Source organism: Pararge aegeria, chromosome 1 (genome assembly GCF_905163445.1).
Source record: "Pararge aegeria chromosome 1, ilParAegt1.1, whole genome shotgun sequence".
Classification (NCBI taxonomy): Eukaryota; Metazoa; Arthropoda; class Insecta; order Lepidoptera; family Nymphalidae; genus Pararge; species Pararge aegeria.
The window spans coordinates 5,107,666-5,123,582 of NC_053180.1; the positions used below are offsets into that span (position 1 = coordinate 5,107,666).

The following is a 15,917-nucleotide window of genomic DNA, read 5'->3' on the forward strand; positions in this document are numbered from 1 at the left end:
TGAAGGTTGAATAAAAGGTCTAATGCACTATTTATTAAACGCATATACTATGTCTCATCGCCGATGAAATAACATATTGCTATATGGTACTTGGAATTTGGAACTCCCTACAAAATGTCTATGTCCAGCAGTGAACGTCTATAGGTTGATATTATGATGATGATATGGTACTGGGGTTCGAGGATTTGGAATAAGAACACCTTATGACTACAGTAAGGCTTTCTTTATTCAGCTCTTCAGGACGGCTAGCATGGTCAAAATGTTTATCTCCTCCCATAGTTTCTTACCGACTAAGCTCAACGAGTCGCGAAGCTGAAGTGGCAATGGGCGGGGCACATAGCTCAGAAAACAGATGGACGTTGGGGTTCCAAGGTGTTGGAGTAGCAACCCCGCACCTGTAAATGCACCGTTGGTCAACCCCCAGCCAGGTGGACAGACGACATCAAACGAGTCGCGAGGAGCCGCTGGATACAAGCGGCCCAGAATTGTGGACTTTGGAACGCCCTACAAAATACCTATGTCCAGCAGTGGACGACAATCGGTTGATGATGATAGTTTTTTAACAGTTAAGGAAAACATCGTGAGAAAACCTGCATTCTTGAGAGTTTTCCATAAAGTTCTCGAAGGCGTGTGAAGTCTACTAATCCGCACTTGGCCAGCGTGGTGGACTACGGCCTAAACCCTTCTTTTTCTAAGAGAAGCCCTTGCCTAGAAGGGGCCCGCTAACGGTTTTGATGGTGATGCGGCAAGCTGAAAACCCGCGTTGTGTCTGCGTGGCGGGTCCAAACTCTAAAAGCCTCATTCCTGTGAGAGGAATATGCCAAGCAGTGGGATGTTAATACGCTGATGAAGTCTGATTATTCTATATCAGGCTCAAGTTCGGTCATGCATGGAGTACTGCAGTCATCTTTATGTCGTCCGGTAAGTACCACGTTGTCAGTTTGGATGTCGTGGATCGCCGAGCCAGGACACTTATAGGCGATGATAAGGTAAGGTAGCCAGTTTTTCGGTGGTTATACATTGGAGAGTATGCGCATTATACCCTCTTGACCATTCGACGGTCGACTGGCGCAATGGGCAGCGACCCTACTTTCTGAGTCCCGTGGGTTCGACTCCCACAGCTGGAAAATGTTTCTGTGATGAACATGAAAGTCTTTCAGTGTCTGGGTGTTTATCTGTATATTATAAGTTTTTAATATATTATTAATAAAAATATTCATCAGTCATCTACTCATAACACAAGCTACGCTGACTTTGGGGTTAAATGGCGATGTCGTAGTATATTTATTTCATTTATATATATTTTACCAATCCGGGTTTCCTATCGTTGTCAATATCCCAAGAACTCGCACGTAGCTTTGCATCATCTTTTCGTATACGCATGCCTTGGGTTTGGAACGAGATCTGGGTTTCCTAATTTTTACAACCTGGGTATCTTTAAGCGTGAATAGGCATCATCAACGGACAGACAAATAGACAAAAAATATGTCTCCATCTCATTATGTCGACACAAAGAAGGAAATGATTGTAATTGGTGATTTATATTCTTTTCCGATGTCCACACCTATTATCTTCTGAGATAACCGAGCATTTTTTATATAACAAGCTTTAAAGATTGAAAACAATGATAAATATATCTATTGTTTTGAATTACAAAAACCTTTTTTTGTAATTATATATAATTGAATTCACTACCAACCGAGAAAAAATATTTCACCAAGCTACGCCTTTTTCTACGCTTTTACTTTGGGGCTAGATACTTAAAACTAAAGCTACGAGGGTTCCAAACGCGTCCCGGTCTAAGAAGAAGCCCACAACAAACTTAGCCGGGTGTTTTATATTTTTAGCATAGTTGTAGTACCTACTTCCCTGCACGAGCTCTCTCACAAAATGCTCTTCGAGTACTTCCGTCACGTCAATGCCGATACGAGATCTAAGATATAAGAGAGATATAATATTAAGATGATTGTTTAATTTTATCTATTGCGACGTTTTTCATTTTTTTTTACCTTTTACATTAAGTCAGAACTCAGTCATAAATAAAACGTAACATCTTTGTTTTTTTTGAAAGCATAATAAAATGATATTGGAGATTGGGCTACCAGATGTTTCATTATATTCCGTTCAGTACTTTAGTTTTTTAAATCAAAATAATTAGAAAAAAAGAATTCATCCAAGTAAATAAAATTGCATGTTTTTCTGCAATAGACGAATAGATTTGCATTACTTACATGGAATTCGGTTTTTTATATAGACGTTCAATCACACTTAATCTTTAGAAAAAAATTGGACAGAGACTGAAAAGTCTTCCTGTATAAATAAATGCCGATTAAGCTATAACAAGGCTTAATTAGTTAAGAAGATAAAAAAGACGCGAACTACGTTATTCACGATGATCAAGCGGTTTCTGAGTAATTTACTATACTAGCTGTTTACTATTCTTCGTCCGCGTTCATTTCAAGTACCATGGACCAGTTTGTTCTCATGGGATAAAAATCCTGTGTTATTCTCAGTTCTTTCAACTAACTTATTGACAAAAATTGAGTTCATTTGTTGCCTAGGTGAAGCATGGACAAATAAACTAACAAACAACAACAAGATTGAGGTTAAGATTAATAGTAATATCACACCATAAATTATGAAAATTAAGCTTAATTTGCTATACTCTGTGAAAAACAGGATTTTATGGAGTATTTTATAAGTAATTGTTAACAATTTTTAATTGTAAAGTCAACATCTCCTGAGGATGCTCCGTTTTCGGAGCAAAACGTGCGTAGGGGGTACATTGCCGAAGATCTGTTTAGTGTGGAGTATAAGAATTGAAGAAGTTATAAATTCCACCATACAGATTCTCCTGCTTTTCCGCGGAGTATAGCAAATGAAGCTTAATTTTCATAGTTTATCATGGAATTCCGCAAAGTAACGCCGCCTGCTTCTATCCAATAACACCATAAATATAAAATTAAGTTAAGTACATAATGTGTAAAAGTCCACAAGAGCTACTGCTGTCGACAGTTACAAGCTCTCGTGGATATCTGTAATTCAGTTTGGCAGACTGTTTAAGTGTAAAATATGAACAAATCTGGAAAAATTTGGATTATCAACTAACTTTTGCCGCCAAAACACCTCCGGTAGTCTTTATTTGAATTACTAGTACGGCCAACGAAGCTGTATGGGTAGTGAGCGCAATTTGAGTCAGTTTGCGCTCACTCGTCCAAAGGTTGTAGGGTGTTATCAATATTAAAAAAATATGTTTTTATTTAAAATACATAAATAAGTCTATATTATCGTAATCGAAAATAGACAATGAAATATTCAATAAAAATAATCTTTAATTTTTAACGACTAGAATCCTGTATTCCAGTATTTCAAGTCAGTGGCCATTCTCAGTTTTGCTATAGACAATATTCGTATTTGTTACATTATTGTATGTCTACGTGTTCATTATTGTGAACTAAAAAAAGGAAAAAAAGTGTAAAGGCAGCCTTATTTCTTGAAGCGATATCCTCCAAAATACCCTTAATTAATTCAAAGAGAATATATAGACGCAGAGAATAAATAATACAGATGTAAAAGTTGAATAGGCTTTTAATTTAAAATGACATAAATCGATAATCTAATACCTACTAATATTTTGGTAAAACGTTTTTTTAGTTAGTTTTTCTTTCACTAAGCAACGGAAAAAATTGATATTTTGCATGGTGATAGTTGAAGAGCCAGAGAGTGACCTCTTTAATATTTTTTTTTCCCGGGATATAGATGTATGTAGTATCAGAAGGGTTACATGGGTTCAGCTAGTAAACAAAGAGGAATTACAGATAATTGACGTTATATTTAATTGTATAAGGTTTAAGTTCTGCGCACAGGTTTGACGCACTTCAAGTTTCCTAAATAAGTTTTACAGAAGTGGTATCGCCGCACCGATTATATTATGAAAAACTTGTTTTACTGACTTCGTAGATGGATATATTATGTAGTGGCGAAGTGTGATGTAAAATACAATAATACTTTCAACTGTATGATTGGTCTAGTGTTTAGAATGCCTAACTACGAATCACGTGGTCCTACACCTAGGTTCAAGTTTCGATTTGGGTTAAACTTAGGTATTGGGTTTTTCTGTTAAAGAATTCGAAGTACAAGCCTGGAATGGTGGAGTTCGGCGGCGACGGCTTAGCATTAAGACTGGCCCCGGTTTTTTAATACTGATTCAAGTAAAAAACAAATAGTTTAAATAATTAGTTTTTTTTTAAATAAAATTTCATGTACGTTTGGATAAAAACACAGCTGTTTTATGATGTTGAAGTTATTTTGGAAAATGTCACAATAAAAAGTGAAGCAGTAATTAACAGTTCAAATACACAAGATAAGTGGAGATACAACTAGGGTGACCATTTTGTAAGAAGCCAGACAATTAATATCAGTATTTAATTCCCAAAATCTAATGATTATGTTTCGATGGTCTGTGAGACTTCATAGTGAAGTTTGGGAACATGATCAACCATTACAAGATTAATGGGAAACTAACATAAAGACTTTGCTTTAAAAAACAGATTTTCTTTAATAATACATTTTATTGAAGTACCTACGAGTAAAACATTATAAATTTCACCTTCAGAATCCGAAGATCTTTTGCAATTCGATCGAGACTAGTTGAAAATTTGAAAGAATTATTGAAGTAACATAAGGCGTTCATTTAACGAACGAACGTCAAATTGATAGCGGCAAGTTTTTGTTGTTAGGGTGGTAACTAGCCATGTCTGAAGTCTGAAGTCATTAGAAAATCTCCTCCGTTTTGTAGTCAGTTGAAAAACAAGCACACCTCTGTGGGAAAGTAAGTATAAAACTTTGTTACGAATTCCGCAGTACGCAAAAATCTAAAAACTAAATTTACAGGAGACGAAACTAAATTTAAGGTACTAAATAAAAGTAGTTCGATCATTTTATTTTCTTTGCGGAAAAGGTTTGCATACTATATTTTTAGCTCCTTTAATTTACGTTACTTAAGAGACTTTGTACAATAAATTGGCAGCATTGTCACCCTTATCACCACCGAGTATTTAACTGTTAAGGCAAATAGTGGTATCGTCGACAAACGTGATCTATCTAATTTTGCTGGCTGCAACTCCGCCAATATTTGTTTTGTTACAAAACAGATCGACATGCGAGTATACTTTTTATATATAATTGGTGAAAAAACGCGTAGAACAAAGCAGAAAACTTTGCCTCTTAAATTGTTGCTATACGAATATTTTTAACTAGCGACGCGCCCCGGCCTGCTTCACAAGGGTGCAATGTAAGTTCTAATGTAGGGCATTCTGCAGTTTGAATAATTAATAATACAATTCCGTAATTGGTATTTTAATTATTTTTTTTATTTCAATCTATCTCGTAAAGTTAAGCCAGTTAGCAATGTAAACGCACTGAATTATGATCGTTACGACAGCACATTTCAAATTTTTAGTTGCATTGCTCTTACTATGTATAAACCTTCCTTTTGAATCATTCTTTCTAATGCCGAAAACTGAATTCGAATCCGATGCTCGAATCAGTTTAAAAGATCTATGCGTACAAACAGCCACTTTGTTTCATACTATGTAACGATGGTACGGGCAATCTGTGATTTATTAGGTTGGTATTTTGTATAAATATCAGTGCGTTGTGGTTCAAAATTACGTCTCATTTCCACGGAGAGTTGAAAGAATATTAAAAACCGAACTCTTCTACATATAAGATCTTTTTTCAGTTATGCCCTCCTTTCCGGAACTCTCTTAATGCGTGTCATAATATTTAAAATTATAAGTTAATTTTGTTAATATTAATAATTACTGTAAATAGTTTATAGAGCACCCTTACACAAATATGCTCTTAATTTTAAGTGCCGTTTTAATATACGTACTATAATCTTTTTAAAAGTATTTCGGTAATAAACAGAAGGTTAACCGCTTTTTGTTACTGCATAAAAGAACTACGCAACACTACATAACATTTATGTACCAATGTTAACATGGATAGTGTATTCATGTTTATATACTTCAAGCCACTTTTATTTGTTACATACATAACAAAAAACTTTGAAAGGAAATAATAAAGGGTAGGTATTGTAAGAAATTTAGTCTGAAGATAGTTTAGTCGATTGTCTTACGTAGTGTTTGTATCCTCATAGACGTAGGAAAATTAACAAAAAGGCCCAAATTTAACTTATACTAAATAACTATCAACCTATTTTCTAATATCGGCTCTCAGTGTTCAATTTTTAAAATGCGAATGTTATCTGTGGCTGCAAATAAATAAATTTTAAAACGCACCGAATTTAAAACCTTACCTTTTTTGGATGTAAGTTTGTAATTAGCTGAACTACCTAACATCAACAACGACATTCACTTTACTTACAAAATAAAAATCGATACTTTTGGAATTGTATTTTGATCCATCAGCAGGAAAAACGGAACGGAATTTGTTATTTGATGAAACTTTCACTATCGTGCAGATTACTGTTGGAGAAAAAAGTGACTGCGTAATGCGGACGCTTTCGTTCGTATAGCTGCAGGCATCTTTGCTATATGAATTTAATGAAATGTAATGGAAATACACTTCATTTGATTAGGTGGCCTTATCGCTGTAAAGAAATACTTATAAAAAGAAGAAACAACGTGTGTGTACTTATGTATACGCGCTAGAAGTTATATATCTTTGGCGTAACAAGATAAAAATGTTTTCAAAAATTGTATCTTACGCCTTATTATACGTTTGTAGAGAAAACGACACTAACAATAGAAAAAAGGTATTGTTTGAATTATTGAAAGTCAACTGTCAAATTTACCTTTTTTAGAAAGACTAAAATGTTGACTATAGCTTATTTCGTTGTGTCGGTTTTTTGTGACGGTGTGCGCATCGTAAAAAATTACTCTCACCATTTTTCACTAACGCGCCAAAAGAAGTATAACTTCAAAAGTCATTAAATATTTTTAAATACTTCAATGTCACTTAAGCTTTTATACTAATACATCCAAATTATATACAAATATACTAAACGTTACATACTTATACATGTCGTAATCATAAAAATCATAAGGTCTAGTCTAGAAAAAGATTTGGGAAGTGGCTAGTTACCACCCTACTGACGAAACAGAGAAGGGCGTATGTGCATAGAATCGATAAGTAATGGGTAAAATGTATACCCATATACGTTAGCCCGCTAACATCTTAGACTGCATCATCATTTATCACGATTGGAGATTCAGAGGGCTAATCTGTAGTTGACACTAGATAAATCTTTCCGCAAGTTTGAGTACAATAAATTGCCTATTACGATTTCTAAAATGCGATTTAAATAACGAGCTTTGTATTCAAATTAAAGTTACAAACTTAAGATTATATAGCAGATAATAATAAGGGAATAAAACTAGAATCATGAATATTTTTGTTAGCTTTTTTGTTGATTGCGTTGCTGTTAAGCATAAAGAAACAGGTTTGTAGTAAGAACGCATTACTTATGGCGGCTTTACAACTTAACATTGTCAATAACGTTAAAATCTCGTAGCCAATAACTAAGCTGTCATTTAGTTAGCGGCGTCAGATTTTTGTGTTATTTTTAACCCCTGACACAACAACGGTGTTATAAGTTTTGACGTCTCTGTGTTAGTGTGTATGAGTTTGTGTGTGTGTGTGTGTTTGTGTGGCTGCTGTGGAATTGAACCAATTTTGCTCTTTTTTGATTGAAAGGAGAATTATTGTGAGTTTTCTTAGCCATGTTTGATCAAAATCTTTCCAAGATGGCCGCCGCTACAAGATGGCGGATTACAGTTGCGGTTTTCTCACAACTCCCTCAAGGGTATCAAATGAAAGGGATATTGACAAGTAGAATAATGAACACTATATTGAATGTCGGGATTTTCTTTTTATTTTTAACTTTACGTTATATTTGTTTGGTTTTACAATTTGATGTAGTTTAGCAGAAAAGACTAAAATCCACTCAAAGTAGGGAATACAACTTAGCTTACGTAAAACTTAGCTAAGCATATTTGATTTGGAATTTAAATATGCGTATATGGCGATGAGAACTATGCGGAACACAAGTTATACTTTAGACGAACGAAGTGAAATTTCTTCAAACGAGGTCGGCTCCGATTCTTTTTTTAAGTAAGGGGCCTTATTAATGTACGCGGCATAACGTCGGAATGAGTGTTTTTTCTCGCTCTGACATTGGAAAGGTTGTATGTTGAAGTTTGTAAGCATTGCGTAACTATTCCGTCGTTATGCCACTTCTATCAATTAGGTGGAACACCATAGTCTCCCGACCGGCAGACACACCGACTCACCGACACTTGATGTCGCAGATTCGTCGCCACGTCTCCTTCCGTTACAATTTTAAAAACTATTTGGGCGACTCAAAATCAGCAAGTCGCCGACTCAGCTCGGCAGCTTAATGGTAGGTTTTCTTTATAATTATACTACAAGCTACTAAGCGTACTTCTAAGATGGTAGCGGGCTAACCTGTTAGGGGTATGTCACTTATATTAAACCCATACAATAAAACATCGGTCCCGGTTATTATCACAAAAATATTGAGAGCCCGCTAAACCGCATTCGAGAACTGTCGAGGGTCTAAACCCCTAATACCTGTCAGTGAAAGATGGGGTCTCGGTTCAACTGACGTTAATAGGCTAGAAAACAGAATTTCTTTCATTTATCCTAAACTTGAAACGAGGTGGACAGATGACATCAGGCGAGTAGCTGGGAGCCGTTGGAGGCAAGCGGCCCAGGACCGTGCATTGTGGAACTCCCTACAAAAGAGCTATGTCCAGCAGTGGACGTCGATTGGTTGAGATGATGATGATGATCCTAAACTTTTAGGGTTCTCGTAAGTAATCGTTTTTTTGAACTGGGGCTTTGTTCATCTTCTTCTTTTTTGGCTTTTATGTGTTCAAGACATGGCTAGCCATGTGCTGATGACATGGCTACTTCGCCAATGCCTTAATAGATTGAAAGATCAGCAAAGGGAATTGTCAAAAGAATATATTTGGTAAATAATGTAACTTATTTTTACACCACCTATTTGTTCTCGCTTCTAAACGATAATGCTGCCTTTTATATAATATGTACAATAGTTTTTGTGATTCTCTCTATTCGTCCTTTATTTTCCTAACTGTGTAGTGGTTTACAAATAAAGAGTTTAAATAAATGAATAAAATAACTGGGGCTTTATAGGAAATGTTCGCATCCGTTCTCATACTGATGACTTTTTTGCCATCAGAAGGAAACGAATAGCATTCTGGATGAGAAGAACGTGGGTAAGCATTAACAGCATTTTGAAGGCATTACTTAATAGATACGACTCTCCAAACCCATGTAGGGCTGCCAGGAGGCAGAAATTAGTATTTGTAACTATTTTTTATATTTAATATTAATATATCATGTAATTTTTTTTTTTGATAATTACTTTATTTTAATTAGTCTGTTTAAATATATGGGTCATAGTTACCAAATAAATAATAATAATTATTAACACGTTTGTCATAACATTGCTATGTTGACTGTGTTACTACAAGTTTTCAAAAACTTAAAAAAAAACTAAGCTAATTTTAAAAGGTCGCAGCTCTAACTCTCTAACGCAAACAAAAGAGACTTTTATTCGTCACCCCTATTTTTTAAAGATAACGTCCACATTTTATTTTTACATTATATAACCCTACACTTGAAGCGAAAAATGAAAAGGATAGCTTTATCTACATAAGAGTATCAAGAAAGAGATGGCAGTAGCGCAGTGCTTTTTATGAGACTTGATTTGTTGAGTAGGGAAAGAATATTGGTTGATTTTGTATTATGTTGTAACTTGTTAACTAACTTAAAACTAAAGCTACGAGGGTTCCAAACGCGTCCTGGTCTAAGAAGAAGCCCACAACCAACTTACCCGGGTGTTTTTTTTTTGTTATCACCATCTCACAATGTCATTTTAAATTATTAGAAGAGCAACCTGGTTAGAGCAATAATTTACACCCAAGCTTTTTTATCGATTACGTAGTCCTTTATACTATAATAGGACTTTTCTATAAGCTTACGTTTAATACAAACTTTGAACTTTTTAAGAGACATCTCCAAGATGTCAATTGGCAGTTTATTGTAGAATTGTATGCAATTTCCTTTAAACGAATTATGAATTTTATGTAACCTAGTATATTGCACTGTAAGTTTATTCTTACTTCTAATGTTTAAATTATTGTAGTCACATTTTTTCTTAAATTTAGAAATGTTTTTATGAACGTACATTAAATTTTCAAATATGTACTGACACTGTCATTATTTTAAAATCTTTTAATGACAAGGTTGCTTGGAAGCATCCGGCTCCGCTTTCATCTCTCACAAGATAGAAAAATGAATTTTAAAATGTAAAATGTAAATTGTTGAAATTGGAAAAGAGCAACTGCTGAGTTTCTTGCCGGCTTCTTCTCGGTAGAATCTGCCTTCCGAACAAGTGCTAGAGTCACTACACACAGACAGACTTGACGTTTCAAAAGTGCTTATATTAGGCCTATTTGAAATAATTGAATTTTGAATTTTTTGAATTTTTAAATTTATCTCTCAATCACTGTTACACACGGTGTGATCTCTTTTTTGAGGTATCAATATCACTTTAATTTCTTTTCGATGTCCGTAGTCTTCCTTTACATATTTAAAAACGGTTAATCATAATGCATAACTACCGTTTAGAAATTCGACATCGTTTTACCGTAAATTTCGTATGCAGCAGAAACAGTTTAATTTTGCAACTCATCTGGTTTCGCAACTGTTCATACATAGCGTATCTGTATTTTATTTACTTCCTTTCGACTTAGTTGTTAAAGATTAACAGACTAACCAATTTGGTTGGCTTCAGTCTTTTAAGTACAGTGAAGTGCACGTAACCTAAGTTGGCCGGACAGTCATGAGTGGCTATGCAGTGAATTTAGTAATAAAATTCTACAACTATTTTGATCTCCAAAAGCTTACTTCAACAAACCAAGTAACATTGTGCGAGTCAATGGTAACAAATGGCAGTTGAGCTTGGCAACATTTCTTTTATTTGAACCATACTAAGCCTCTTGGACTAAGTAGCATAAACCCTACTCATTAGCATTCAAAATATTGGAAGGTTTTTCTGGACAAAAAGCACTTCTGGAGTGTGTATGTGTGTGTGTGTTTGTACGCGTGCGCGTGTGTGATTTAAGTTAATTGTTACGTTACGTAGAATTACGTTACGTAGAAAAGAATCAAGAGCAATATGGATACCTATTACCCCATACAGATCAGTTCAGAACAGATCTTTTCGACCTTACAACACACACTTAGAATGATATAAGAAGGACAGAAAAATAAGCTACTCAAATGCTTGTCAACTAGTCAAGTTCGTGACGAAGTCCCCAAGTTATAGTTCGGAAACTTCTTAAGCCAATCAGAGAAAATCAAGTTGGTTGATCTGTTATCATCACTATTCAGACTTTATCACATTTTGCATTAAAATTGTGTAGGTATTTTTTATGTACACAAGTGTGCATAATTAAAAATGAGTACATTAATCGCAAAATATATTTTAAAATTAGCTTATATAACCAAAGTTTCGAGACTATCACCAATTTTTTTTTTATTCCACTACTCGTCAGATATGTGATTCGGTACACTTGACTGCAATCTCACATGGTGGCAAGTAATGATGCAATCTAAAATGGTAACCTGCTAACCTGTTAGTGAATATTGCTGTTATAGTAAATCCAAACCCCTACTCGGTTCGTACGCGACATCGTACCGGCTTGATCGCTTGACGACATATCTTTGTCGGTAGGGTGGTAACTAGCCAGGGCCACCAGATCAGGACAGAAAATTCAGAAATAATAAATTCGTTAATTGTCCCTGCCGGGGACCGAACCCGGGACAACCTACTCAAAACCACAGCGCTCACCGCTGCGCCAGGCAGTCAAGTTTACATTCACGAATGGGAAAGTATTTTGGCAAAAACTATGCCTGTCTGTCTGCATGTAGGTACACGTGTTGGATTCGCCCTTTCGCCCGTGCACCTTGTCGGGGGCTTGTGCGCTTTTTTTTAACATTATGTATGACTTCTAGAAAGATGGGTGAACATAATTTATGTATGTTATTCTTTTTTTGTTTGAAAATGGTTTATTTCGAACACTGAAGAGTTTCGGAACACAACAACGGAACTCTTAAAAAATTACCCGCGATTGCTTCTATGGCATAAATATGCATTTTTAGGCATAAAATCACGCCAAATTAAATCTTATAACAAATATAACAAACTAGCTGTCCCGCCGAACTTCGTACTGCGGATAATTTTTTTTTTATGAATGTTATATTTTAATAGGTACTTATTATCCTATTCCGGTCTAAGAGGAATCCAAAAAATCCAAAGACTCCACTGTCTGTCTCCAGCTCATGAACCGTGAGTTAAGCAGTTGAAATATTCACAGAAGATGTATATCATTTGTTTCTATACTTGTATATAACAAATACTAAAAACAGAATAAAATAAATATTTAAGAGGGCTCCCATTCAACATAGGTACATGGATATTTTGCCTTTTTTGTGAATAATGGTAAGGAACCCATCGTGCGCCGAGTCCGACTCGCGCTAGGCTGTTATTTTACGAAATGCCACGAGAACAATTTTATTTTTCGGGCTAAAAAGCACGAAGTAATCTCTGTAGTTCCCCGGAATGAAATCTAACGTTTTCCCAAGTTTTATATTAAATTGTTGTTTAGGCGATAAAAGTTAACAGACAAACAATAACTTTCAAATTCATAATAGTAAAGTAGGTAGGTATGTCTCGTAGGTAAAATGTTATTCAATTCAATTATTGTTTATGGCTTTTGTCTGTGCCAACTGGGCACAAGGTACTTCGCCAATGTCTTGTAGATGAAGAAGGCACGAAGGAGATTGATCAAAATGTTATTTAAAAAGTGAAAAGGTTTACGCTCCATTTAGACTAGTGGCCTTACTAGGTAATACCATCGATTATAGAAAATTTATAAATATTAATCCTTGTTTCTAGATCGCCGAGGTTTGTCTAGGTAGGTATTATATTTTTCCCCGATTGTATCCACTGACAAGGGATAAACGTTACTCGTCAAAAGCACAGCAACCGGGAAAAGGAGACGTTTAACCACGTTTTACATTACCCGTTTATTACTTCCATCCCGTCATATGCTCAGAGAGTGGATAAAACTGAGAAAATTATAATTTTTTTCATATTCCCGTGGAGAAAATGTCTTCTGCGACCATGCTAGCCGTGCTGTAGACTTAAAGAGATCGGCTTAGTAACAGAATCGCCACGATTGCGTATAGGTAACGATTGGGCTGTCATTTTAAAGAAAAGTCCCAAATAAAAGACGAAAAAAAAAAAATAGAAACGTGTATTGTGTGAGATAGTTAGATACCTGGTTGGTGAGCACATCGATGACCACATAAGCGAGGTAGACGGCCTCCTCCTCATCAGAGCCCAGCGCGGCGCCTCCAAGTCCAGCCGTGCGGACATGGAGAGCACACACCCAGCCTCCGCTAATCATCGCGCCATAAACTGCCACAGCACCACACTAGCCACACGAGTCCACACACTAAATTAACAGTCCACTCGCATACTAATATGTCTAACGGGACACCTACGATTCAATCCCAAAACCACGATAAACTATACAAAAACCAGACGGTTACTCAATACCACACCACTGCCGCACAGTTTACAGTTGGAGTACCAAGTACCGCTATACGACAACGTAGGCGAGTTTCCGCAAGTGAAACCTGGAATTAAACGTTGTTAATCCATTCGGCGTTACACGAAACTCCAAAACTTGATAGTCTCCCGTGTCGATGAACGTATCCAAATTCGAAATTCTACAGTCCCGGATACGCTCGAACGATTTCGTTCAGTCACTGATTTCACTTTATAGTCACTGCTTGGAAACTTTTTGTTGTTTATGGATGATTATGGTAAATATTTATATAATAGCTGTATTTGGATGTTTTAAGTTTTATTTGAGACACGTTTCGTGTCTTTCGGTACGGTAAATCGACTGTCAGCCGCTTGCCCCCCGTTGACACTGCGCAGGTAAACGCCAGCCATCGCGCCAGGTGAGGTAAGGCGACGTTGCCAAACCGCGTATTATCATTGATGAGATAGCCGACTGCCGCGTCACTAACTTTACACCGTACAGCCTATAAAACGCTCGCTTAACACCATTATCCACGAATTAAGTTGCTTTAAAAACGTCGATGTACCGTGCAGTTTTACTATTTACCATGTTGTTAAGCTGTCATAGATAGTGTTTTGTGAAGGATTTATCTAGATACCTAGTTGATTTTGTTTAATTGGTATGATTACATTGCGTGTGCTGTTATTCGGCCTTGCTGAGGTTAGCTAGGGAAAGTAGTATTCGACTCGGTTGAGGTTTAGTACTCAATCCTCTGTAATTACCGACTTACATGAATGAAAAAAAACAGCATTTTCCAGATAATATATATAGGTACCTACCCTATTTACTGTTTAAACGAAACTGTTAAAACACGCTTTCAATTGCCTACTTTAATTCATAATACATAATATTATCAATTTATTATGAATTTATGAAGGAATTTAAAATCATTAATAAAGGTTTTTTTTTAAATATTTATTTATTATTGTAAATTCCTTCATAGATTCATAATAAATTTATAACATTATGTATTACTAATTAAAGTAGGCAATTGAAAGCGTTTTTTTAAGTAGATAGGTACATAATTACATAATGTAATAGCGGTATGACGTTGATACTTATAAATAGTTAATACCTACCACTAACAAATATTATTTTTGCAGCGCGGCGTTATTCTAAGCTATGTCTAATAAAACTTTAAAATTTAAGTAGATACTGACTTAGATACGTCGACACATAGCACCTATAAAGTACGCACTACAGCAGCAAACCAGCTGTTAACGATACGAAAACTGGACAAAGCTAGATAGGTACAACTAGTAACTAACTTTCCTGAATGCGGGCTGGTAGGCACCTACCTATTAGAAAATAAAAATATCTAACAATTTTTAACCCGACCCGACCTCTAGACAGACCAGGTAATAACTTTATATTATAATTAAGTATTATTATACTAACTAACTTTAAAAAAACTTATTTTTAATAGCTAAGGTATTAGGACTGTAGTGCAAATGATGAAGACGATGGTAATTAGGCAAGTATGATAAAGTACGAAGTATAGTTTTAGTACGTAAGTACAAAGGAATGTTCTAAAAAAAGAAAAAAAAATGTGGCAAAATAAATAGAATTAACGAAATTTTCTTGATATATGTACCTAAATAGGTTACGTTTTTATTATTTATGTAACATATTTACAATGAATACAATGAATATTAACTACCTAGGTAGTTTAGGTACCTTCCTTACAAAGAGTATACGAATACCACGTTTTGTTGTAGGTTACTTTTTAATTTTTATTAGGATGAAAAAAGATAGCTTCCAATCAGAATTCACGTATAGTTTCACATAAAATCAAACTTCAAAAGTCTCATTTTATGTCGCCTGTAAACATGGAATCCAGACGCAGTGAATGAAAAAACTATTATAAAAGTCGAGTATAATAGTTATTCAAGTAATCCAACAGGAAGACGATTGTGTTAAAATAATACATGAAAAATAACAATATGTTATTTTGAGGTACTTTACAGGTCCATATTAATTGTTTAAACATGTATTGTAATTTGGATAGACATCAACTGAGTCGCAGCGCGTTTTAAGTACCTAAACGTTTGTTACAGTAAATTTATAAAGTGGGTAAATAATTAAACTTTTGATAACTACAAATTCATATTTGCCAGATATTTTATTAAATAGTTAATAGATAGTTTTCAAGAAACCATTGAAATTATATTTGATGAACAA

General features: G+C 35.2%; 1 protein-coding gene across 2 annotated transcripts in view; it reads right to left on the bottom strand.

The window, feature by feature from the left end:
• LOC120636949 (RNA-binding protein fusilli) overlaps positions 1–14,072 on the bottom strand; it is a 133,502-nt gene extending 119,430 nt beyond the window's left edge. For both annotated transcript variants that reach the window (XM_039908539.1, XM_039908531.1), the window contains exon 1: positions 13,425–14,072. In XM_039908539.1, the coding sequence (XP_039764473.1) occupies positions 13,425–13,553 (129 nt within the window). In that variant the 5' untranslated portion in view covers positions 13,554–14,072. The remainder of the gene's footprint in view (positions 1–13,424) is intronic.
• Between the last annotated feature and the right edge of the window lie 1,845 nt (positions 14,073–15,917).